Raw genomic sequence first — 24,979 nt, forward strand, 5'->3', positions numbered from 1 at the left:
CTATTTTTTCTTTTTGCAGTTATGAACAGACCAAATAACTCTCAAATTTTCAAGAGTTGAGCAAAATGTACCAAAACAACTTAATTTTCACTGCTGTTTAGCACAAGGGTTAATTTTCCATTAGCATTCCCGTTAAATGCTTGCATCTCATCTGCACTTCTCTGGTCAGAAAAAGCTGCCTTTGCCATTTGAAGAGACAAAATACCAAGTGTAACCTTGGGCTGACATATGCAATTAGCCCAAGGTCAGTCAATGACAGGGAAGTAGCAGAAAGTGACAACCAAGAGAAATTATATAAAGCTAAGGAAAGGGGAACCTATAACTACTCAAGACTAACTTTTTGATCATTCTTTAAGTCTTGTTTCTGATGTACCTGCCTTCTTTAAACTTAAAAAAATGGTCTATCCTTACCCTTTTTTTTTTTTTAATGTACCTTGAATTACCCACCTGTTACATCCCACAATACCACTTTCAGGGATCCCTCCAAAGCTTGTGTTCAAGTGTAGAGCAGCCAGTCATTAAATTCTGATGATGCAAGTTTCTTTATGGCAAAGTTGCAGCACCTGGCACTTTCAAGTGCCACTTCACAACTAAACTACTTACATACTTCCTGAAGGCACTCTGTGGATCACCTAGTGCCCATGAAGACTCTCACTACATACATCTGAATGTGTGACCACTTTAATTTTAAAAATGTGTTCTAGAACTTGATACAGTGCTTTGAAGATTTCTCTGAGAACTTGACAAGTAGAGAAAAAATACAGGAAAGCAACACATTTACAAAGCATTTTTGAAAAGGCTTTGTTAAGTTAAAAGGAATGTTAAGTGAATCAGCAGGATGTGTGTTTTACTACACTTCACCCAAGTGGATCTTCTCTTGTTTAATGCTTCAAAGGGAATTCTAGCATTGAGCTAAATCTCCTAATCTGGTTGAGACAACAGAATAATTCTGACCCAAAATTATTAGGTCAGGATATTGTGCCATTAGTTTAAGGACCAAACTTTTGCCCACTTTTTACGCATTTAGTAAAGGGAGCTCTCCTAAAATAAATCCAGAGAACTGTGTCTTCTGATGCTCATGCCCAGTTCAAGAACTCCGACTGCCTAGTCAGGTTAAGGCAATTAATGTCTTGGTGATCCACACAAAATGATCAGAGTATACGCACACAGAGAGCAACAAAACCCCCATAAATCGACAAATGCTTAGAAACAGCACTTTGATGATCCTGTGAAAAAGTTCACACAGTTCAACTTCCAATGACTGCAGTTTCTAAACTGACAGACTTTCAACAGGGTCCATCAGAAAGCAAATCTGAAGTACTGTGTAGGACTACCAAATACACATCATTGAGTAACATTAAGGACTTCTCATTGGCTACAGGTTTTGTTACAGCCTTCTGCCTTCAATCACCAAAAGCAGAGAATTACTTTAAATTTTCTTCCAAAACTGAGTTTATGCTGCAGAGAACAGCCTTCTCTTCTGTGGATGTAGCAAGCCTATCAAAAAAATGTATGTGACATTTATCTCAATGCAGGTCTTAACTCCTATTCTAGCTAGCATGTAGGGTTTTGGTAATCAAGTTTCAACTTTTAAGTGCAGATATGCTTGGCTTCTTTTCAGTTTTAATTAGAAAAGGCAATGAGAGATTTCTTCCCAAAGAATAAACAGAACACTAGGTCAGGCAACAGTCATTTATTTATCGACTTAAACAAGCAAAAGGTATCCTCAGATATAATGGCTACCACTTGAGCAATACAAATCAATGCTACTGAAGAACAGGGAACATCTTTTCTTTGACCCCTCCCATCCCAGAAGTAACAATTGAAATACCAGGGCCCCTAGAGAAAAGAGAAAGAGAAAAATCGTAAAAGGCGCTTAGAATGAGCTGTGGAGTTGAAACATGGACACTAAAAATCATTAGCTAATCTACCACATCATCACAATCACCTCAAAAATAACTTTCATTGTTCCATTTCTACCAGGTACCAAATATATAGCGCTGTTTAACAGCAATTTCAATGTATTAACAACTGTCCTCAGCTGAAGCAGAACAGTAATTACTATTTATATTAAATTTGAGGCTGCAGATAGAAAGAAAGGTTTCCACAGAGTACAGTGCAAATTAATGAAAAGAGAGTGGGGGAGAAACAAAGCTACTTTTAAATTACTGTATGTCTCTATCAAACGAGCAAATCATTCTGTATTGGTAACTCATTACAGACGCAATATCCTGACAGAGCATGGCAACTCTACTCACCCTGTGACAGTATACCTGATGAATGTATCTATGAAGAGAATGTATCTGTAAGTCCCTTAAGTTGTGGGCCACTGAAAATCCCAGTTTGCTACTCCTGTGTGGGTGGTTTTTAATCAGACATATGTGAAAAAAGCAAACAGACTGCATGCAAAACAACTGTTACTAAATCATTTAGTCTTCCTTATAACAGTCGAAGATATGAGTAAGGCATTCCTCAGATTTAGAGAAAACATTAGGAGGCTGTAGTTTTGCAGGCAAGGAGACCTTTTATTTTAATCCATTAAAAGAACCCAAAATAGTCAGCAGGTGGCCACATCTATCCATGTTTCATTAAAATCACATAAACCCTAAGTACAAAAGCACCACTGATTATTGCTCTAGAAAAACTGCATGAAAAATTCAAATACGCACAGTAAAAACATCACCATATGCACAAGACTTAATGTCTTAAAGCAAGTGTATGGAATGCTGATCCAATTTTACACATACCTTGCAATATTAAGTTGATATTTATATTACTTGGCAACAATGGGAATTTCTAAAAGCACTGTTATGAGAAGGGAAATGTTCATATACAGTTTAATATGTCAACTATCATAGTCCTAAAAAAATTAGCATTTACAAAATACTTGATAAAAATATCTTTTAAAAGTTGTCCAAGAGGTACATAAAATCAACCCAAAATTCTCATGATATTTCATTCGTTCTTGTCACCTACAGATTCAGTTTTCTGAGCCTGTGGAGAAGAAAGAAAGAAATGAAATTACTACAGTAAATTGCCATTATGCACCTAAATACCCAAACTATCCTTATTCCTTTGACATTTCTTACTTGCAACTGCTCAGTTTCAAACCTATGTCCACATGACATTTACGCAACTGGAACAGGTACAGTCACACACTCTTCTTAACTTATTGGTCCCAGCTTTTCAAAAGCAATACAAGCCTTACCTGTCAGCCTCCATGGTTCATACTGAAAAGCACCACACTACCACCTGTTTCTATTCACTGCATACATGCTGAATGCTCTACAGCACCCTTAACTTTCACTGTTTCAATCTGCCCTTTTACTGACAGTGTGCTGGGTGGGGCACCTCTGGATGTTGAAACACTAACAGCTGAGCGAGAGATGCGAATCTGCAATAACATTATGGGCAATAAAAAGAAACATTATGAAAATGCTAGCAATGTCTGAAAGGCTGAATAATTAAAAAACACTGATTCAATCAGCAAGAGGTATGTGTGGAAAGTACCTCTTCAGCTTTATTTTCACCATTTTCAGATGGTGTAGTACCTTCCTTTGCAGCTTCTTGCTTTTCATCCTTCTTCCCTTTAGCACCTTTGCTGGCCTTTGTTCCAGGTTCCTTCTGACAGAAGATTAAAAACACAGGTACAGACGTTGTATGAGTAGCCAGAACCCTACACCTTTATAAAAAAACCTTTTACATGAACTAAACAGCAAATCTTGGCAAGCTGCATGTGATGGACTAAAACAGAAAACCAGCTAAAGGCTACCTGGAAAATGTAAATCCATAGAAGTTATAGTGACTCTCAACATTTCTAGAAAACGGTGGTGTCTGCATCTTTAATGTTTCTCCTTATTTTTACAGGGATATAAAACCATATCAGACTACTCTGGTACTGCTGAGCTGTATTATACAGAGGTATATACAAGATATCTGTGTGAACAAATCCAATTACAGTACATTGAAAGCTTATTCAGTCAAGCAAAAACACCACACTGTTCGTGTAACAACACTACATTTTCGATTAACATGAAATATTAAATTAGATTTTAAAAATTAAGCTTTTTTGTTGGCTGTCCTTTTGTTACTTTGATAACATCTATGATGGTAATACCATGTCAGTAAAAGAACCAACCAACACACTAAGGCGGCAAACACCGATAAAATTCCATCTGCAGCAACACAAAACAGAATTTATCAAAAGGATCTATTCTAACAGCTACAGTTTTATTTGGAGATTTGCTCTTAAACAATTCATATGTTGAAGTCTACTATTTTTCATAAATCCTTGCTCTACATACCTATTCATGTTTGCAATCTAAAGGTTTGCAATCTAAAGTAGAGACATAAGTTAAGGATTTAAAGTGCAATGGGATAAAAATTTAAATGGTATTGCATTTAATATTTTATATTAGTATTTAAAGCAGTTCTGATAAACACTGGAGATCTTTCATAGGATCATTTGCTCTAAATTTTCCATGCAAAATAGCAATAGTAGTTGTGAACGGGGATATTAAGGTCTGTCTCCATTAACTACCTTTCCCCACTGATCCCCATAGAGGAGTGGGGCACTGGGGAGGGAATGCCAGTAATCCTAGTTCCAGGGCAGTCTGAGTTACTTCTTCCACCCCTCAGCTTCAATGTTACACAGCAGCTGTGTTGTGTCATTTGGAAGCTTATTGGTGCTATGAGCATAGTCCTAACTCTGATCACCTACAGAAGAGCAAGCTAAGAAGTTGCCCTAGTAAATTCATAATGTGCAAGCTTTTAACACTAAAAATTATCTCAAATCTGTACCATATTTGGTTGTTTGCTAGCAGGTACAGAGTACACACTTCTGCTGATTTGTGTTTAGGACACGAAGATTAATGTGCTCCTTAAAATGTGATCCAGTTAGACTTTGGAAAAAAGAGATTATCATATTAAAGAGTTACTTAGAGTAATGTTGAGTCACCTGAAATGAATTTCAAACATCTCTCATCCAACTTAGACTGAGCCTGTAACACTGAGATCATCTCACATGTACTTGAAGCTATAGAAGCTACCACATTCCCTTCCTTATTAATTCTCTTTTTAAGAGGGGAGCAGGATGGACCTAGGAAGACTTTACTGGTAATTTAATTTAATAAATCACAAAGCATTTAAAGTCAGAGTTTTACTTTCACATACAGACTTTGTATTCTGGTACTTGCCCAATTGAGATGCCAATAAAAGGACTTGAAAAATGTAAGAGTGAGAAGTGCTAAACTCAGTTTACAACATGTGGGGTGGGTTTTTTTCTTCAATAAAGCAGTTGCTCTTATTTAACATCCCCCTTAGGCACAAATAAATCTACAGTTTCTGAAGTACATGATTTATATGCAGAAATCCTGAAAAGGTATTTCAGACACTAACAGGATTTTAATTTGACTGTAAATGGCCCAGAAAACCCAAACCATTCAATTTAAATATATTTAATTTCACCTTTAATTATAATTGTGCATTCTCAACAACAGTCAGGCTTCAAGAACAGATAAGAGTTTCTCACTACAAGAAAACTCTTGTCTAGAGTGTCTCTAGACAAGAAAACAGGATGGCACTGAGTAATCTCAAATCCTTTTGTAGAAATTACTAGGTCTCAGGTAGAGCTTACTCAACCAAACCGGTACTTTTCAGGAAAGGTACAGGAAAGGTAAAAATTCTTCTTAAACTAGCCATTCACTAAAAACTAACATGGTTTGCATATCAAACAGGCAAGACATTTTCTTTGGGCCAGTAATGAGGCCTGGAAGGGGTGGAACAAAAAGAAAAGCATGATCTAATCTATGGGTTTTTTCCAGCAAGGAGGGGCAGGGAGCTGCAGAGAGGGCAGGGGAGCCCATGCCTCAAAAAATGCTGTAAACTGAACTGTTTGCCATGCAAAGAAGGAGTATACTTGCTTACTATTGACTGCAATGATGGTAACTAAAGAGAAAGTTATTTACCTTTGTTGTTTTCCTTGGTTTGGGTTCAGGTTTTGGTGGAGCAGGTTTCTATAAAACATTTTTAGTTGCACAACGTGTTAGACACATTACCAAAAGTCAGTCAGCCACCTCCACACTCAGCTTGTCCCCACCCCACAGCTTCCCTTACTTCCTGCTCAGTAGTATGAATCTAGAAAAAGCTAGAAAAGCCTTTATGCACAAATGCACCTCATCTCTATTCACAGCTGTTTGTATTAGCTCACTTATCTAGAAAAGAAAAGTAATTTGGGGGTCATTCTAAGAGTAAAATGTGGAGATTAGTAATAACTATTAAAAAAAACAAAACCCACAAACCATCAGCTATGTCCTAACAGAGAAGAGGAACTAAAACCAAATACTAGCAATGGCATCAAATGAAGTCCGTGAAAGACAGCTCTTTCTCCTTCCCAGAAAAGTAGCTGCATTTCCACAATTGACATCAGCCTGCAAAATGATACAAAGTCAATACTGCACCCAAAAGACAGTGTTGCATTGAGGTGGGGAAATACATCTTTTGTCAGAACAACCTGAAACCTGAAGCCAAGGAAACATAGATAACTTCAGTGCTAGAGTTCTTAAATACCCCTCAGCAAGAATAAAAATTGAATCAAGGAAAACGTAACAAACCTGTGCGGTCTGAGAAACTGTAAGTGCCTAGAAAAGAATATACCAAGAGGTGCTCTACATACTTACAGCTGACAGTCTTGCTGATCGCCTTGTGGGCTACAAGAAAAAAAAAAAAGAAAACATCTTTATAGGCTCACAGCAAAAAGTATCCAAAGTGATATAGTATCAGTCATTTCAGGAGGACAGCGTAAAATACGCCTCTACCAAAATAGGTGTCTATTGCCAAGCACAATTTGCATCTTCCTCCCTTTGGACACTCAAAATTTTAAATGGACAGTGACGTGAAAATTAGAAATTAAAGTTGTTCAGGAATTATAACATCTAAATCTCCATACAATTAAATACTTCACACACACATCCTTTTATAAGTACTTCTGAGTCCCCTTCTGCTTTATGAAAGGTTCACAAATACCTTGACTACCTGTGCACAGAACTCTGAACCTTCCTCATACATACTCAGAATTATGTTTCTAGAATCTAGCAGATGTTACTTGTAATAGTGGGTACAAATACCATCTGATTAACAGCTGAATGAAGTTAACATCCTTCTCTAGAGGCTATCAGAGTGCTAAAATTTCAAAATACGAAACTAAGTCCTTCCACTTCCTCAGTTCCCTACACACTCAATCTGAGTCCAGGTGCACAAAGACAGCTGCAGGATCAGAGGGAGAAATTATCTTTTCTATTTAAACACAATTCTGAAAAGGAAAGAATCAAGCCAGATATTCTGTTTCTCTCCAGCTTTATCACTTCAAGACACTTTCCTTACTAGATTTTATTTCACTTTATCATAAATTTATTACTGCAGTTAGGTTTTAGAAGTAGTTGTTAGCTCTTTAGTTTGTTCACAGTATTTTTGTATTAATTAAAATAGATTAACCAAGTTACAAAGTAGGGTTATTAAACTGAGTTAAAGTTTGGTCTGTGTCATAAAACTGGAATCACACCTGTAGCCAAAATCAAGGGACAACTCAACTGCACAAATATCTAACATAACATAGCTTAAAAAATTAATCTAAAATATCAACTTAATTACATATTAAGCATTTAATTTGAGCTGGAAAAATATGGCTCCACACACCCTGCAACAGGAAAAAGCTGTTGTTAATATCTGAAGAAAGCAGTAACTTGTATTCATTGGAGGCATTTAAGTATTCTTAGTGGAAAGCAGTAGTGAATAGTTCAAATCTGCATCCAGCAAAATAGAATTCCTGTCAAGAACCACCTAAAGATATTTTCAGCTATGAAATATTTATGCATCATTAACAAAAAAAAAAGGTAAACCTCTCTTCTTGGCAATTTAGAATATCAACTGCCTGTTAGCAGCCTAGCGTATTTTACAACAGGTTAAACAAAGCATTTCAGTTGGTCAGGTAATCAAAGAACTCCTAGTGCAAGGTATTGTCTTTTACAAATCTGCTTTCTTAACCAATGATTTCTATCCCTCAGCTTTTAGGAACTGAAATGCTTTGTTAGCATCTACTTTTTAAAGGATAATATGTTGGTTTATATAAATTATAATTCTCTCCCATATCTCTCAACTGTTCCTGACTGTTCCATGACTAGTTTCATAGCAGGCTTTTTTGCCATAAGAAAGTCAGCATAAACCAGAAGCTCTTAAAAAAGCCTGGCAGCTAAGTACTCTCATTTGGAATTTGTATCTATTTTGTGTTATTTGAGTATAAGGAGGGAACTAGAGCCAAGTCAGCAACGATCACATTTTAATGTTCTTTGGGAATCTTTGTCCCCCTCCAAACAGCTGTACTAACCCAGACACTAGCAACTGACCCAACAGTCTGTTTGACACTGGCCCACCAGCAAACATCTACAGAAGAGTCTGTGAAAAGGAGCAGACAGAACAACACCCTGCACTCTCCTGCTGAACCAGCTCCTGGCTATCTAAAGTTGCCAACTTTCCAACCCGGATATCGTATACACATCATGTGTTTAAATAGTCCCTAAGAGTTATTTTCTCCACAAATCTGTCTAATAACCTAGTACTCATTTACACTTTCAGTTTGCATAACATGCTGTGACACTGAGTTCCATAATGGGATTATGATTTGTGTGGAAAAGAAAAAGCAAAACCTTACCGCTCCACTGTCTTTCCTTTAATCTTCTTGCCTCTTACTTTCATTAGATTCTTCTTGTTTACAGGTTTCACGAGTAGTAATTCCCTAATTGCCTTTCTCTGTGTTACTAATTATTTTATCACAACTCCATTATATAAAAGATCAAGAATCCTAGAAAAACTGTGTTGTTTTTTTTTTAGTTTTGGTTGTTTGCCTTTTTTTAAAAGCTGCTCTGCATCCTCTGTTTGTCCCACTGTACTGGGTATCCTTTTAATTTTATCATGCCCTCTATCAGGAGAACTCCATTTAGTAGTCCCATAGCTGAGAATGCAACAAATTAATCTACACTGATGCTTATTCTGTCCTCTAGTATTTTTTCCTATTTTCTAATTATTTTCTATTTAGAACTATTGACATTTTCTAGTAACTGTTCATTATGATTTTACAATCTCTCCCCCAATTAACAGCTGATCTGGTGACCACCACTGTCTTCCCCTCCCTCCATGTATTAATTTGCACTTCTCCACACTGAATTGCTCTTGATATTTTATCACTTATTTACCAGTGACATAAAGCCGTCTCATCCTCTCTCACTTCTGACTATCCTAGTATTTTTTGCAAGCTCCAGCAAACTTTGCCATTTCTCTAGTAACTCTTCTCCTAGAAATCATTAATGAATATATTCAGCAGCACAAGCCCAAACACAAATCCTTCCAATACTTCACTGACAAATCTCCTCCATTATGAAAATTAACTACCACTTCTCCATTCTCTTCTCAAAAGTTGATCTGTTACAAATTCTTGGGAAAATCTTCCATTTAATTCATGCTACCTGGGAAGCCTTATAAAAAATTTTCTTGTCAAGCAAGTAAACTACAGAGCATGTCAATAGTTTACCTGCTATTTTCCTGTTCAAATATGCTTACAAGTAGAGCAGTTAATTGTTAATTCATTTGAATATTCACCCATTCTTTTCAAGATCCTGATTTAACTTTTTCTGCCACAAAAGATGAAAACCTAAGAAAACAAATTCTCATTACTCTCCATCTGTTTTTTTACTACAGGCTGTGACAATTAAACTAGCAAACTTACTGTAGACATCAAAGTATCACCACATCTCTCCTTGCCTTCTCTGACAGAATTTACTGTGTCCTTAAACAAACTCAGTTAAAGAAACCACACAAATGTGTCAGCTGCTCCAGTTTAGAGTCTAGTACCTTAATTCAATACACCCTTCCATCAGTCACTTAAGCTAAGAATAGTTTTGAAGTAGACTGTCTGAGGTGGGTGCATTAGGCCTCTTCTGCCAATCCACTAAAGACAGAGCAACAGTTTCAGGCGGTAACACCCTACACTATTGCCACAAGATCCACCAGAGCTTGTCTATCAAAGCCCTACATGTTTCTGAAATTTATTTGGTGTACTAATAATCCTAAATCCTCAGTATGCCAAAACTAAATTATGTCAGATAGGGTAAAAATGTAGTCTACTGTCATTATTCCCACTGAAAACACCTCAATAGAAGTGCCAGAGAAACACATAATCTTCTGATGTGCAAGACTGCATGTGTCCAGTTAAATAATTCCATGCCAAAATAAATTTATATATATCTATATATATATATATACTTGCCTCTTGTTTAGTTACTTTTGCTGCATCCTTGCCTTCAGCACCCTCTGGAGACTGAAAGAAAATATTAAGTCAGTGTTTTCATTACAGACTTAAAAGCGTGCGGGCAACAGCAAAACAAAGATTATGGTGAAGACTGTTCTTTCAATATATTGCAACAACTTAAAGAAGCCTGACAAATTTGCATTAGTATTTACAAGCAGCATTGTACCAAAACCAGTCTTGATTTTCCAAGCAAGAACCTGAGGACAGAACACCAGGTACATACATATTGTAACACACACCTCCCTCAGTGGGCCCTCTAGCCAATTAACTAAAGCATCCGCAGGCTCCAGTGGGAGCTCCATCTTATCAGCTGTTGGAAGCACAACAGTATGAACTGGAAATCTGAGGCTCTATGAAGGCTTTTGAAATCCCCAAGAAAATGAACACATTTCTTCCCAAATACAAACTTAACCAGTTATGAGATGTGATGAGATGAACTAAAAAAAGCATAGCATTACTGAAATGAATGATTTATTTACCTCATTTACTGCTTTTTCATCTCAGCCCCACTCAGCTGGAAGTTTTAAAAGTATCTGTCCCTCATATCTCACCTCCTCCATCAGAAGAGCAAAAATTAGTAAAACACTGATACATTGACAGGAAAACTAGGGACAACATGTTTCTTCTCAAGAACAAACTATCAACCTGAGCATTTTAACACTAGTCTTCCAGAGGTACTAGAGAAAGGTTAATTAAATTACAGTAGGTGAGGAGCCGGTTACATCAAGCTTCTGTCTTTTGTTTACCACTCAAGATGTATTACTTCACATTTTGCAAACACCTGGGTTTCCACCTAGGAGCAAGCGATTCATGGATAAATAGCAAGCAGCAGCAGTTAGAGGAGAACTACAAGAACAGCACATGTTTCAAAAAGGCATTTAACAGGCAGCAGAGAAGGCAATTTGGTTGCTGTTTTGTTTTTCAATCACCAAAGAAGCTGGCTAGTTATCTTTTCTTGTGTCTCTCCATTTCGGTCTTAACCTAAACTTCCTCACAGATTTTGACACGGAATTTCTTTGAGTTATACAGTTATGGTTTAGAGCAGAGAAAAAGACCGGCTACTTTGCAGCAGTTGACCACTGCCTTCTCCTGGCATTGGGCTCTTATCGTACTTACAGATAGACATCCCCCCACCAGGGAATAAAATGTGCCTTTGTTACTATGTGCTCTCCCGACTGAAAGGAATCTTGCCACAAGAGCAGCTGCTTTAAAAAAAGCAGGGGACTGATCATCTAAGTAGCTTGAAAACAGCAGGAAGTTAAGCAGCACAGCGCAGCGCAGAGCAACTCAGAATAGCAACAGAGTCAGGCATCCAAAATGGAGCCTGACTGCTCCCGGTGCTACTGCAGCCTCACCAGTCACCTGCAGGATTCTTTCAGGCTTGCATTTCTAAGAGCCTTTCAATTTGGTTACTAAAGAGTTGCTACAGCTTGATGGTCTGATGCTGGGAGCCTCAAAAGTCATAAAGAAAACAAAACCAAGTAGTTCCATGTTCACTGTCAGTAGGGTCTTGTTCCCTAGAACTTCAGCTCGCGATACAAGACATGCTCTGGGTACAACTTTTCTGTAGTCCATGAATTCATAATATCTGTTTCTCCCATACGAATATTCTTGAGTCTAACGAACTTGTGCTGCACCCCTTCCCTGAGAGGGAAGTTAAATAGCATCCTTCATGTCCTGGGCACCTAGTTATAAAGAAGTTCTCTGAGATTTTATAACCTTTTCCTCACAGTAGTCAAGAGACTTAAGATCTACAGCGGTAGGGACAGAAGGACAGCATGACTCATTTTCTTCAGAAGCCAAGCTAAAAAACTCATCATAAACTAAATTAAACTGACTGACACTCCACAATCAGGTTGTTTTACCCTGCTTCATTTTTAGGAATCACAGAGCTTTGAGACAGGGCTAAACTATCCCAGGATGGCACCGTCATACAGCAATAGCCTTGCAGTAATTGCCCAGGAGCAAACCCTCAGTCTGCAACACTGCATAGTTAACGCACAGTAATTTACCCCATTCTATTTAGCACTAATGAAGGAGAAGTCTCCTACATTTCTGATAGACATGGCAGTCTGATTTTAGATGCCAATACGATTGCTTGACAACATACTAAAAAAAGCTGCTCATGAGGCTAACTGTGGGGGAAAAAAATTGTATTAAAAATACTCTGTGCAACCACAACATCTGTGTACTAACTAATATGGATATATTACACAACATACTTAAGTTAACTAATTAATTAGCTCAGCATTCCCTCTCAAGTTAGAAAATCCAACAGCAATTCTGAAGGGCACAACTTTCTCCATGGAGGGATATGCACAGTAATAATTTCAGCAGTGCGAATAAGCAGCAAGGGGTCCTGACATGCTCTAATTTCCATTTCAGACCTGCTCCTCCTCTCTGCAATCACTACGAGTCCAGGCATTTGAAGGCTGCACTCATCCTCCAGGGCCTTGGCTCCCCAGTATGCTGGCAGAGATGCACGGGAGGCCTTGTCACGAGTAAGGTAATTGATCCAGCTGAAAAATAGCCTGGTGCTTAAACAAATGTATAAATATTATAATATATATACAAATTATAAATACATAGTCTTCCCTGCTCCAGCAGAATCATTTTACTGCACAGCTGCACAAACAATTGAGCCAGTACAACAGACAAGAATGAAGTGGCATGGGGCAGCTGCAGGCAGCCTGGGATTCCATCTATTCTATCTATTTCAGCTAATAGACACACACAAAAAAAATATGTATGTCAGATATGGCTACAGTATACTTGTTAAAAGACGAATAGAAACTTATTTTCCCTTCTATGAGTTCTGCTTAGACATTCCAATGAGTCCCAGCTGATGTGGTTCTTCATACTAATTTTTGCAGTACTTTTTCCTTTCCCTAGGGAAAAGAGAGATTTATACATGAATGGATTTGCACCAAGCATAGTTCTCAAAGAACTTGGCATGCCAAAAGCTCAGATTGTCTGCACTACTATCTGAAGTCACAGTACTTTTATGTAGATACCATCAAAACCTTAAAAGTCCTTGCCCCTAACGCTTTCACAGGAACCCTGTCCCCTGTCTTATGTCCAAGTGACAAACTACTGAAGGACATCTGGTTTCAAAGCAGCCAAACGTACTGAGTAACCCATCCCCTTGGCACATTTTCCCACAAGACATAATTCCAGGGCTCACCATGTTTCACAAGACACCCCAATCGCATTAAAATGCACCCTGGATACTGTGCCTTAGATCATAAACTAGTCAGGAGCAGGAGTGTCCACACTGCAAGTTTTGTGGAGCAAAATCAAAGACCAATACAAGCACTGAATCATTTGACAAGGGCAGGACTCCAGCCTCAGTAATTCTTCAGCTGTACTCCATCACATGCTTGTATTACCCTCATAAAGCAGTCCCTATAGGCCTGCTGCGCCTGCTACTGTATGGATGCCTACAAGAGATAAGACATAAAATAAAAAAGCAAATAAGGACACAGATAAGAGTGATATTTTTTTCCACAGAGGAACACACAGGAAAGAAGATGACTGGCTACCTCTAAATATGCTTTTGACATTTAAACCACTAACAAGATTTTGGCTGAGGTGACCACACAGTGTGTCATATCTCAATTAGCACTACATATTGGCAAAAAGATTGTAAATTAAGCTGAAACTAAGCTTTGTAAGATCTGTTAGAGCTGCATAACTTTCAAACCACAAGACTAATCTGGAAAGTTGTCTACCAGTGTTCGGCTTTTTTTAATTATTAATTGATTTTCCCCCATCTCTTTTTAAGAATAACCTAGAAAATTATTTTGAGTGGATTGGAAAAAAAAAAGGAAGATTAATAGATTATAGAGAACGTTAAAAAACACCCAAAGGAATATTAACATTGAGCTTATTTGTATATACAGCTCTTGCATTTCACCAGCTGAGAAGTATACATAAGAAACAGTATTTCCACACACCAAGGCAATACTGCAATATCTGCAATGCCAACATCATTACAGAACTGTTAAGTTGAAAACAGATAACTGTTTAAAGGAAACATTTAATAGAACATACAGGTAAATTTAAATTTCCTTTTTTTATTGTTCTTAAGGGTGGGTTACCTCGTAGAGATGCACCACAAAAAACCCACAAAGCTTCAATTTTTTCTAATCAAAACCCTGAAACATAACCACGATGTAATGAGAGTACAGTAACCCAAAGAAGTGAAGTCCTTTGATGTTTGTTTGAGAGATCCAAAGAAACATGTTTGAACTTGCAATGTCCAGCTTCTGGATAAATATTTTGTTTGTACTATAATGAATGGACTGTACTATTATAAAGGAGCACATTAAAAAGCATGAAGAATGAGAATACAAGCACATGAGAAGTAACGGTCAGCAGAAGGTCGGTATAAAATTAAATAGATCGTTTATTCTCTGAAGGATCTTATTACTAACCGAAACTCAACACCTTGGCTCTGATGGGACAGAAATTAGTCCTTTCATACCCACAAGAAAAAAAAAAACAAACTAGATGCAAATTTTATTCTAACTACCACGTTAAGAAGTTAGAAAGGCAAAAAGCCCCAACTGTCCTAGCACGTGAGCATTGAGAACAGCATTTCCTCCCTTTACAAGCTGGTTCAGCCACATCTTAATACACTGCCTGCAAGGGGATTTGCCTGTAGATTTCCTGGTGCACTGTTGCAGCTGCAATTTCCATGATGTAATGCTTTGGTCATTCCTCCAACTATTTATTTCACCGACCAAAATAAGGTAAAAGCTTGCAAGAAAAACCACATTGCAAGAAAAGAAGATGTATCAAGTCCCAAGTCTTTTTCAGAGTTTACTGCACTATTTTCCAAAAATTTTTTCACCCCTCATTTCCCTTTGAGTTCAACTCTGCATTAGACCAAATTTAAATCAATAAAAGGTGTCCCCATACATGCTACATCTTCTAATTATTTGTCTTCAGAGCAGCTCTGAATTTTGTGCTAGTTCATAAACGTAATTAAAATGCTATTTACTTCTTGGTTTAGATCAATGACAACTACATGTCAGCTAATTTAACACCAACCAACTCCTGCAACACTGTTCTAACCATTGTTTCCTAATTTAGCTCCCTCAGCATCTTATCATTAACCTCTACTTATAACTAGTTCTCTGATCTGTTTTTGGTGGATAGAACAGTGTTCTCTGTCGAACCAATGTGAATTAACTTTTCAAGTAAAATTAATTTCCTCTAATAAATATTTTAAGAAAAAGGTATTCTCCCTACTACACCCTTTCGTTTCTTTTTTCTACCAATTTGATCCTGGATGGGGAAAAAATATGCATGCTGCTATTCAAAAAAACTCAACAAAGTAATTCTCTCAGAACCAGGAGGGAATAAATCTGTGTAGTGGCTGGATTTCTTTAATACTTATCTGAAATTATCTGTCTTCCTCTCTTCCAAGAAATATGAGGTTGATTTTTTTGTACATACATGTAAATATGTACTTCACAAAAAAAAAAAAAAAAAAACAAACAAAAAATCAAACAACCCTAACACTGCTTAAGTATTTGTTCTTTAACTATATAATATTTTAATATTTTTGTTAAGAATTATTACAATGAAATATTATACAATGTAGTTTTGAGAATTTAAATCCCTTCATTTATATCTATTAAAAGCAGAAGACTTAAATTTCTAATTCTTTGGGGGAGAATGTCAAGATCATAAAGCTCTGGAAAGACAAATGCTACTTAAAAGTTTAAATATAAAGACAAGCATTAATATCCCTGGAATTAATATGCTAATTGCATGTTAATAGAGAAAAATCAGGGAAAACACTTCCTGACCAAAGTCTTCACTTTTGCTTAGAGATGCAAGCCAAACAGAGCGACTCATTGGCATGCATTGCATTTTCAAAGAATATATAAGAAAATAAGACTACAAACAGCCTGTAAAAACAAAATAAGTAGGTTCAGAAAATGCATTTTATTAAATTCCTTAATTTTGACAGGTGACTTCTGTGAGCTTTATGCTCTTCCAGACAAAACAGAAAAGACAGTAAACAAGTTAGACTGAGGTATTTCTAGATAACCAAAACCAGAAAGAATAAATGCTTTTCCAGAAGAGGAAATTCCTTCATTGTAGATTGAGGTTTTGCTATTCCCACTGAAAAGAGGTCAAAGATTGACCAATATAATTGAAAATGCATTTATATTTGATGGGACATTTTAAAAAAATCTCACAACTGTTTTGGCTTTTATTTTTCCTTCCCAGTTTCTCTTCCCTGTAGTCAGTTTTTTGAATACATCATCTTCCACCTATAGTAGAGTGAAGAAATAAGAGCAGTTTCTAGGGGCTCAGATTTAAAAAAAACCCAGCATTGTAATTTAAAATTAGTCAGACAGTTCCCTTTCCAGACAGCGAAGTAATCAGCTGCATTTTGAAAAATACAGATCAACCATGGGAGCAGTGAGCACAGTGCATTTGAAATTGTTCGGTCTCCCTTGAACACCAGACGTGAAAATTCAGCTAGGTAGTAAGTAAATTCTTGTCTCTATATTTGCTTAACCATTTTACTGCCACCCTAAAAAGGCAGATTCAAAAAATATGTTGGATGAAATTCAGCCCCTAATATTATTTCTCTGATCTTTCAAAGCTGATGACAGTTCTGCAAGTGAGATGAAGCTGCTCAACTCATCCAAGTCTATGCACAGAGGCAGGTTTTAAAACCTTGAAGATTAGGTTCCAAACTCTGTATGTAAATAGAACTGATCAGATCTGCAAAGTAAAACTAGCATAAAGTTCTTCTGAAAAAAAATAATATTTTATCTAAAGATTTTATCTAGAGATTACATATAGATAACTACTTTCAGTAACAACTGATTCCCAATAATAGCCACCTCTAACAAACAAAAATACGCTGAAGGACTGAAGAAGGTATATAATTCCTCTTCTCACAGAGAACATTACTGTGATAAAACCACAATACTCAAGAAAAAGGACTTTTGTTGTTGTTGTTTCAACTAACTGGTGCTAGAAAACATCAAACTTTTGAGATGATGATAGCAGGTACCAAAGCCACAGCTGGGACAAAGCCTTAAATACACCCATCCCTTACATCCCAATAATAATTATTACAGCTGTGGTTAACAGGAGTATTGCTCTACTACATCAGCCAGAATGAAGAGCTTCACAGACAAACTAAACACAGCTTCCAGAGAAGAATAAAGCAGTATGTCTCCAAGAGGGTACAGGTGGGATAAGGAAGAAACGATGCAGCAGTGACAAAAGATGTTTTCCTACTACAAACCAAGCATGAACACCTCTCCTCAATTCTGCTTGAGAGGAACAAAACCCTGCAGAGGTAAAAATGTCCTTAGACTTTGATTTCCAAGTATGGAAGCACTCTCTGCCACTATTAACTCGGACAGGATTAAGTCAGTTGAGAAAGCTAGGTGGGATGAGCAACATACCCAACGGTCCCAATAAAGCTGGTGTTGATGGGAACATTCAGAATTCTCTTATGCAGACAGATTCCAAAGTTCTTAGGGAACAAGCACTTTATATTTGCAGCTTTCACTGTTACCAAATACACCCACTCTTTACTATGGGAAGACAGGAGCTGTATCTCCAAGTTACAGCAGCAATTAATTGAAAACTGGTAGCTTCCAAAGACATCAAGGAGGGGAAAAAAAAAAAACAAAAATAAAAACCAAGCCAGATGCCTCCTCCTGCCCCCAGTGCTGCAAGGACACAATTTGAACACTAAGTTGTTCTGATTATTCTAATGAATTAAGGAATACTCCTCTAGAAACTCTAAGTTAGGGACAATCAAATCAAAGATGAATGTCTGGTTACTGCTAGGAAGAGTTCTGCTCTTCCCCACCTAATCATTCCTGTCAATAAGCCAGCTTAACTCTTTGTGCCATGAGAAACTAGATCAGCAGAGAGGTCTGGCCAAAAACTACCTCAAACAAATACGATATCCTACAGGTTAAATCAGAATAAGGACAGGAATGAGCATCTGGAATTGCTTCTTCTGGCCTGTATATGCCAGCTTGAAATTATCTGTTGAACTACAATCCAAACTGTGAAGTTCCACACTGCCAATTTTGCTGACAATAAAATTGGTATAAGAGCATCTTACTTCTGTGTGCAGTCAGTAGCTCATTCCCAGCCCTGCTGCCTTCTAATAGGTTACCACACATTTGTTGTGCCACTCTGCAGCATCTCTAACTTGGAGCAGTAAAATGATCCAGGATTTAAAAAAAAACCTCCAACTCACATTCAAACCTGTTCAGTAGACAAGCTTTAAGAGAGTGAGGGCCTGAAACGTAAGTACAGCACATTAAATCATCTTTTTGGCTACTGGACCATGGGATAAATCACTGTGCTAGCTTAGTGCAGTTCAAGAACTGAAAATAAATGGTGGCCATTATGATCCTACAAAGTGCTAACTTTCCAGAGAAATCTCTGGACCCGGTTTAGTTACACCCTACACAAAAGATAATATTACAATCCTGTCAAGCAAAATTCAACTTCATACAATTTCTCTAAAGGAATGATATACCCTGGAACATATCATGCCTATACACTGCTGCTGCTTAGGTATTGAACAGTAGAGAAAGTGAAGCTTTTCAAGTAACATAGAAGAAAAGCAGCCTTAAACTAAATAGCATGTATCTCCCACATTCCATTTACACACAGGGCTTTTTACTTTTTAAACTTAACAATACCAATACTCTAGCATACAAAATAGCATTGCCCACATTGGAGCACTGAACTACCATATATAAAACGATTACAAGTGCACAGTTAGTGCTGAACTCAGAGGTGAAGACTTACAAAGTACACTGTACTTTGTACTACTGTAGACTGTACTACTAACAACACCTCATCAGATATAATGCTTCAAGTGCCCAAGAAGCATGAAGAATGATTTTTAACCAATAAATTAGTGAAAATCTAAGAATTTTTAGGTTTCCCATTCATTAAGTCCAACATATTTCTGTGTAGTCTAAGAAAAAAATGTATATACATTGCCATCAATTCCTAATGAATCAGATTTTTACAGACTTGCATAAAGTTATCAGAAATGTTTTAGATCATTAAATCCTTGGTCAATGAACTTTTAATCTCCATAACTAAATAGCAGCAACAACAACATTAATAACAGCGGCTAAAATTACACAATTATTTCTTTCTAAGCTGAAGTGCCTCTAAGATAAAACATGGACATGTATTTCCTGCATCTATTTAATAGCCCTGTAAACATCATTTATTGCTATGTGGCACAGCAGCATTGCTCAAGCATGTTTTTTCTACAGTGCCACTCAACATTGCTACACTGTATTGTATCTAAGCATACCATGCACAGATAAATGTTTGTAGTTTTTTCCGCCTAATTTTTCTATGAAAGATGTAGATCCTTTGAGTCAGCCTGGTCAACTGACTTAGTTGGCTTTCTTTGAGTAGGCCAACTAAGCCATTTTCAATTGTTTTTAAACACACCAAGGTTTAAAATTCTCAATAGTTAAAAATCCAGTACAAATGGTACAATTTCTAAAATTCTAAGAGACAAAACATTGTTATCCCTTCTATTAGAAGGCTTCTGCAATCTTTTAAGATGCTCTGGCACATCTATTCTCTTTGCCTTGCTCAAATGTTAAATGCATCTCTGCATAGCAATTGTTTTACCTGTCCCTGCAAAGGATGCTGAAGGTAGAAGTCCACCTGAGGACTCTGCTGACCTGTTAGGTAGAAATTTGTCAAAGTCAGGGGTATCAGTGACACATGCAACGAAAGTCATCTTCTGTTGTTGCCTAGCCTGTTTTCCAGTAGTTACTGAGTGGCCTAGGAGTGGTCTAAAAAAGTGGAAAGAGAAACTACCTTTTCAGAGCTCTGACTTTTGCTTTTAGTTCTCATGGACAGGGAGAAAGGAGGAAACAGCTTGAAACACAGGGGGAGTTCAAGTGAAAGTCTGGAGAAAGAAGTGGGACAAAATAGGAGTGGGGAGAAGGCACTAGCCAAGACATCTGGATCTGGTACCGGCTCCCTTTTCCTTTCTATTCAATAATCACCTACAGAGTGTGAAATGAAATACAGAACCTCACTGCTAACAGTGTGCCTTATTGTATTCTCTGCTACAGAGCAAGAGCTTCCAACCCCATTGATGAAACAACTTATTGGGAAAGTGTGGGCCCCCATAGCATCACTGGAGCTTCTTTTCTGCCAAACAGCTTCAAAATGAACAGAACATTAGAAAAACCCCACTATGTTACATATAGTACGTTTAATTGACATGGACTGAATCACAGCAGGGGTATCAAAACATGGAAAGGGACATGAAATGGAGCTGAACGGCACTTGAGTATGCTTTGTACTGCTGCATCATGAACACAAACTCACCTGCTACTCTTTGCAGAGGATCTAGACTTCATTCCACAGACCAAAGAACAACAGCAGGATCATTCAGAGCTGCAGCAAAAAGAGCTGTCACCTGCAGGACCTCAGCTTCATTAGTTACTTGTTTGATCACATACAAGTTGCTCCAATAAAAATTTTAGAGAACAGGTTACTATTGCAAGTTCCCCAGTTTCTATGTACACACCACAAAGGAAGAAGACAAATTTGGTGAAGTAACAACAAATGCACCACGGAAAAGTGCAGGTGGTGCTTATTAAGGGGAATAAAACATCAGGACAGTCATCTTAACTTGAGAATCCAGGATAGAGACCATTCCAACAACTCAGCAATTTACTTCTGTGCCCCATCTCCCCTACTAGTGGATAAGGAACAACATTTCTCTTTGAATATTCATGATACTTCAGAAACACAAACTCAAACATGCAGAAGAATTTTACAAAGAGAACTCAGTTTAGGTCCAGACAAAAAAAGCATAAGTGGAATTTAATAGCTCTCAGTCAGTACATACAAGAACATTCACTTAAGCCCAAAGACTAGAAAATATATTGACTAGAGACCTGGCTGGCAAAACAACTAGTAAGAGTCTCACAAAAAAACCCCATCATGTGATCAGGTAACTAGAAATGCTCTATGATAGGATAATCATTGAATATGGTACCTTCCAACTTCTGCTAAAGAAGCAGCGTTACAAGCAAAATATTCAGCAGTTTTTTTCCCTGCAGTAAATAGAACCAACTAGTACCTCTGACTTTAAAGAAAGTGAATTTGCATAATGGAACAGGAACCTGCCACAGATGTTCTCTACTGTATCTTCATAGCATCAACAATACTGCAAACTACATTCCTAACTACATGGAGCTACCTAATAACCTACTGAAATGGCTAATTAGAACACAATATTTTTTTTACTTGCTCTGAAACAATGGCAATATTCAAAGATGTCACACTAAAAACAAAAAAAAAGAGATGGCTTAAGAAGTTGCATTTAGTCCACACGTCTGATTCCTTTCCAAGCATTTTCAAAACAAGTGCAAGTGGTGTTGCATAGATTCAGAGATTCAGAATAAAGAATAAGCTGGGTCATTTTGGAGTGCAATTCCAACTAACAGATAGGTTCCCCATCCAATACCGGACAAGCCACCACTTGACCTACTAACATCCCTCAGAGATAGTGCACATTTTACGTCAAGAGGCCAAATGCTGTTCAACTTGATGGATGCTTATGCACATGGGTGTATGTGACCATACTATGATTCTCCTTGTCATCAGGTACAGAACGGTTCTTCATCCTTTTATGGATAATACTGGGATATCTTTACTGGGGCTGTTTCAAGGTCAAGGAGTTTTTCACTATGATCCAAGAGCTAATTCCAGAAAGACAAGTGACAAAACACCCCAACCCATTTCAAGGCATTCGTTCCTATCAATACCACAACAAGCATTCTGGTTTATCCCACACTGGCACGCCACTCTTCTTGTGAAAGGCCATGTGCACACCACAACATTTTATTACGACAGAGGAAGGGTGCAGAAATCTGACAGGAGCAGCCCAGAGTTCAACACCTTTTTGCTTCAGCACAGTATTTAACACCACCTCAACACACAGTCAGTTTTTCCTTTCCTCTGTGACCCTCAAGCAATGAGCAATGATATCCAAATAGCCTAGGCCACAGCCCTCTAGAGAAACAGAGACAGCCCACGTTATTTTCTTCATAATATTCACAATGAACATAAGGCCAGGGAATCGGCCACTGACTTGAGTCTACATAGAGATGAAAAACATCAGAGACGAAAAGCAAAGCAAACAAGAAAGAACCAGCCAGTTTAGATAACTAAGGATACACAAAAATAGATACAGGTGAATTTAAACCCTTTTTGCAATATTATTTATTTACCCCCTGTGAAAATTTCTCATTTTGACTTTTGATGTTTATTTCCTCATAAAATTTTCAGTGCTACAAGCCTTGTTATAAGTTAGAAGAATTGACTATTAAATGCATGTGATGGGTTTGTCCTCTGTGTTGAAGCTGACTGACGTAATTATTCAGCTACTGTTGTATCATGAACTTCTCACTCTGTGGATGTTATTCTGGAATAAAATTGACTATTGTAAAATACTTACAGCAATTCTACTTTTCTAAAAAAGTAAAGCCACTAATCACACACTTTGCCTGGAACCCACTTCATACATAATCTTAAAATGTAAATGTTTACCCATACAATACTAAGCAAAATAAAATTTACTGCACCATTAAAATTTGTTTCCATTGCTCTGATCCCACACGCAATGATTTTATTACTTTTATTGTGGTCTTCTAGAAAGGAAACATGTTCTCCTGCACTTTCTACTCAAAGATGGTTTCTCTTATAAAACATTTCACAACAAACCACAAAAACCTACAGGAGTGTCTTTAACTCCACTTATGAAGGACAGCCTGAAACATCTCTAGTGTAAGAACGCAGAAGGGCAAAGGAAACAGGGCAGGAAGTTAAGAAGGTTTCAAAAGTTGTGGAGAGTCCTACTGACACAGGCTAATTTTCAACTTTTTCTTGATGACAAGCAATGGCAATAAAAGCATGAAAACATATAGTGGTGAAGTAACAGTAGAGCAGGAAGAAAAACCGCCCAACACTCACTGACTTCAAGCCCCGTTATTCCAATAAGGGCAGTCAACCCCGTGGTTGTATCCATTTTCGGAACCAGAATCAGGTCCTCAACTATGAATTAAATAATCCAGTTGCATACTTGACAAGTTGACATTCTGATACCTCCCACAAGCAATAAGCACAGGACAAAAAGTAAACACTGAGTTACCTGGAAGGCATCATCTACCTGTAACTTTATTAAAACAGATTTGAGCCCCAGCCCAGATATGGTGTATTAGGAGGTCATAGGTGACATTTGGGACAAACACAAATTGCTTTGCTTTGGTTGACCTAGTTAAAATTAAAGGACTGCAGCTATCATTTTTTGTCATAGCATGCATTAGTGTCAAGTCTCTCGTTACACTCTTAGCGCCTGCAGAAGGCGGGCAGTAAGTCCTCGGCGAGGATCTCCGGCAGCACGGCCTCCCTCGGCCGCCCACCCCCGGAGCCAAAACAGTGGCGGGAGGGGGCCGGCTGCCACCGTCCAGGCTCAGCCCGCCTCCTGCCAGCGCCGGAGCGCTCCCGGCGGCCGCGCCGCCAAGGCTCCGGGCTCCAGCAGGCACGGGAGGGACAGAAAAACCCCCACGCCACCGAGCCCGGTCGCCGAAGGACCGCCCAAGTTTCTCTCCCCTGGGGAAGGCGGTCTCACAGCCGGCTCCCTCCCGAGGAGGCTGCCCGCCCCGAGGTGCCCGGACGGCGGCGGGGGCCCCGCACCCCGCCATGGCTCCCCCAGCGCGGCGGGGGCCGCGGGCGCTCCCTCGGGAGGCGCCGCCCCCCGCCCCCGGGGGCCCTGCCCGGATGGGCGCTGGAGTTGGTACATACGGGTCTGCCGCGGGAGGCGAGGAGAAGGGTGTAGTTTGTTTTAAACATGGCTTGCCTCTCCCCTCCTCCCTTTTACCTCGGAGCCATCACTCCGGCGCGGCGGGAACAGGCGGCGGCGGGATCCGGCCGCTAAGGGTGGGGGCGGCCCCCTCCCCGCCGCGACGCCGGAGTTTGTGAGCAGGAAACTCCTCCCGCCGGGGGCCAGGGGCGAAGCCACAGCTGCTGCGGCGCTTCTCCCCGGCGGGGGAGGAGGAAGAGAGGAGGGAGGTGGGGGCTGGAGTTGTGATCGCCACTTTACCCCCCGGGGAGGGGGCGACACCGCCCCGCGCGGCACCGGGGAAGTAAACAGGCGGCGGGGCGGGGTGGAGGGGGCTTGCAACAGGCAGCAAAATGCCCAAGCTCGGGAGCCATCCGCGAGCTCCGACACGGAGCGGCGGCGGGAGAGCGGCGGGAGAGCGGCGGGCGCTCCCGGCCCCTGATGCGCGTTTCGCCCACCGGCCGCCGCTCGGGCCCCCGAACCCGCCCGGGGGAGGCAGGACCCGCCGCACGCCCGGGGCGCCTCACCTTTCTCTTCGGCATAATGTCCCTGCTCCGGGCCGCCAAAGTAAAGCGACCGAAAGAAGCTCCGGCAGAAGCGCGGGATCCGCCCGGTGGTGGCGGTGGCGGCGGCAGCGGCGACACCGGCGTAGCTGGTGCCCGCAGCTGTGCCCGCGCCCGGTGCCCGCCGCGCCGCCCCGCCGCCCCCGGCGCCCCGGC

At 39.3% G+C, this 24,979-nt stretch overlaps 1 protein-coding gene across 3 annotated transcripts; it reads right to left on the minus strand.

Moving 5' to 3' along the window:
* Nucleotides 1–1,678: 1,678 nt before the first annotated feature.
* Nucleotides 1,679–24,973, minus strand: HMGN3 (high mobility group nucleosomal binding domain 3). Of its 3 annotated transcripts, none has more exons than XM_017826617.1 (6): nucleotides 24,788–24,973; nucleotides 10,316–10,366; nucleotides 6,678–6,707; nucleotides 5,967–6,014; nucleotides 3,552–3,624; nucleotides 1,679–2,994 (listed from the first exon to the last, which is right to left on the minus strand). In XM_017826617.1, the coding sequence occupies exons 1-6, from the start codon at nucleotides 24,800–24,802 to the stop codon at nucleotides 2,981–2,983; spliced, it is 231 nt and encodes a 76-aa protein (XP_017682106.1). In that variant the 5' UTR covers nucleotides 24,803–24,973; the 3' UTR covers nucleotides 1,679–2,980. The 3 variants fall into 3 exon arrangements, with proteins under 3 accessions (XP_017682106.1, XP_017682097.1, XP_017682088.1); XM_017826608.1 differs by having other exon boundaries at nucleotides 3,511–3,624; nucleotides 24,788–24,970; XM_017826599.1 differs by lacking the exon at nucleotides 1,679–2,994 and adding an exon at nucleotides 3,001–3,394 and having other exon boundaries at nucleotides 3,511–3,624; nucleotides 24,788–24,970.
* Between the last annotated feature and the right edge of the window lie 6 nt (nucleotides 24,974–24,979).

This window comes from Lepidothrix coronata, unplaced genomic scaffold (assembly GCF_001604755.1).
Source record: "Lepidothrix coronata isolate B3197 unplaced genomic scaffold, Lepidothrix_coronata-1.0 Scaffold4, whole genome shotgun sequence".
NCBI classification, from domain to species: Eukaryota; Metazoa; Chordata; class Aves; order Passeriformes; family Pipridae; genus Lepidothrix; species Lepidothrix coronata.

Coding starts and splice junctions, on each gene's coding strand:
- HMGN3 (XM_017826599.1), bottom strand. Junction 3,625..5,966: donor AACCAAGGAAAACAACAAAG/GTAAATAACTTT, acceptor ATCTTCTGTCAG/AAGGAACCTGGAACAAAGGC. Junction 3,395..3,510: donor GTGAAAATAAAGCTGAAGAG/GTACTTTCCACA, acceptor ATGTTATTGCAG/ATTCGCATCTCTCGCTCAGC.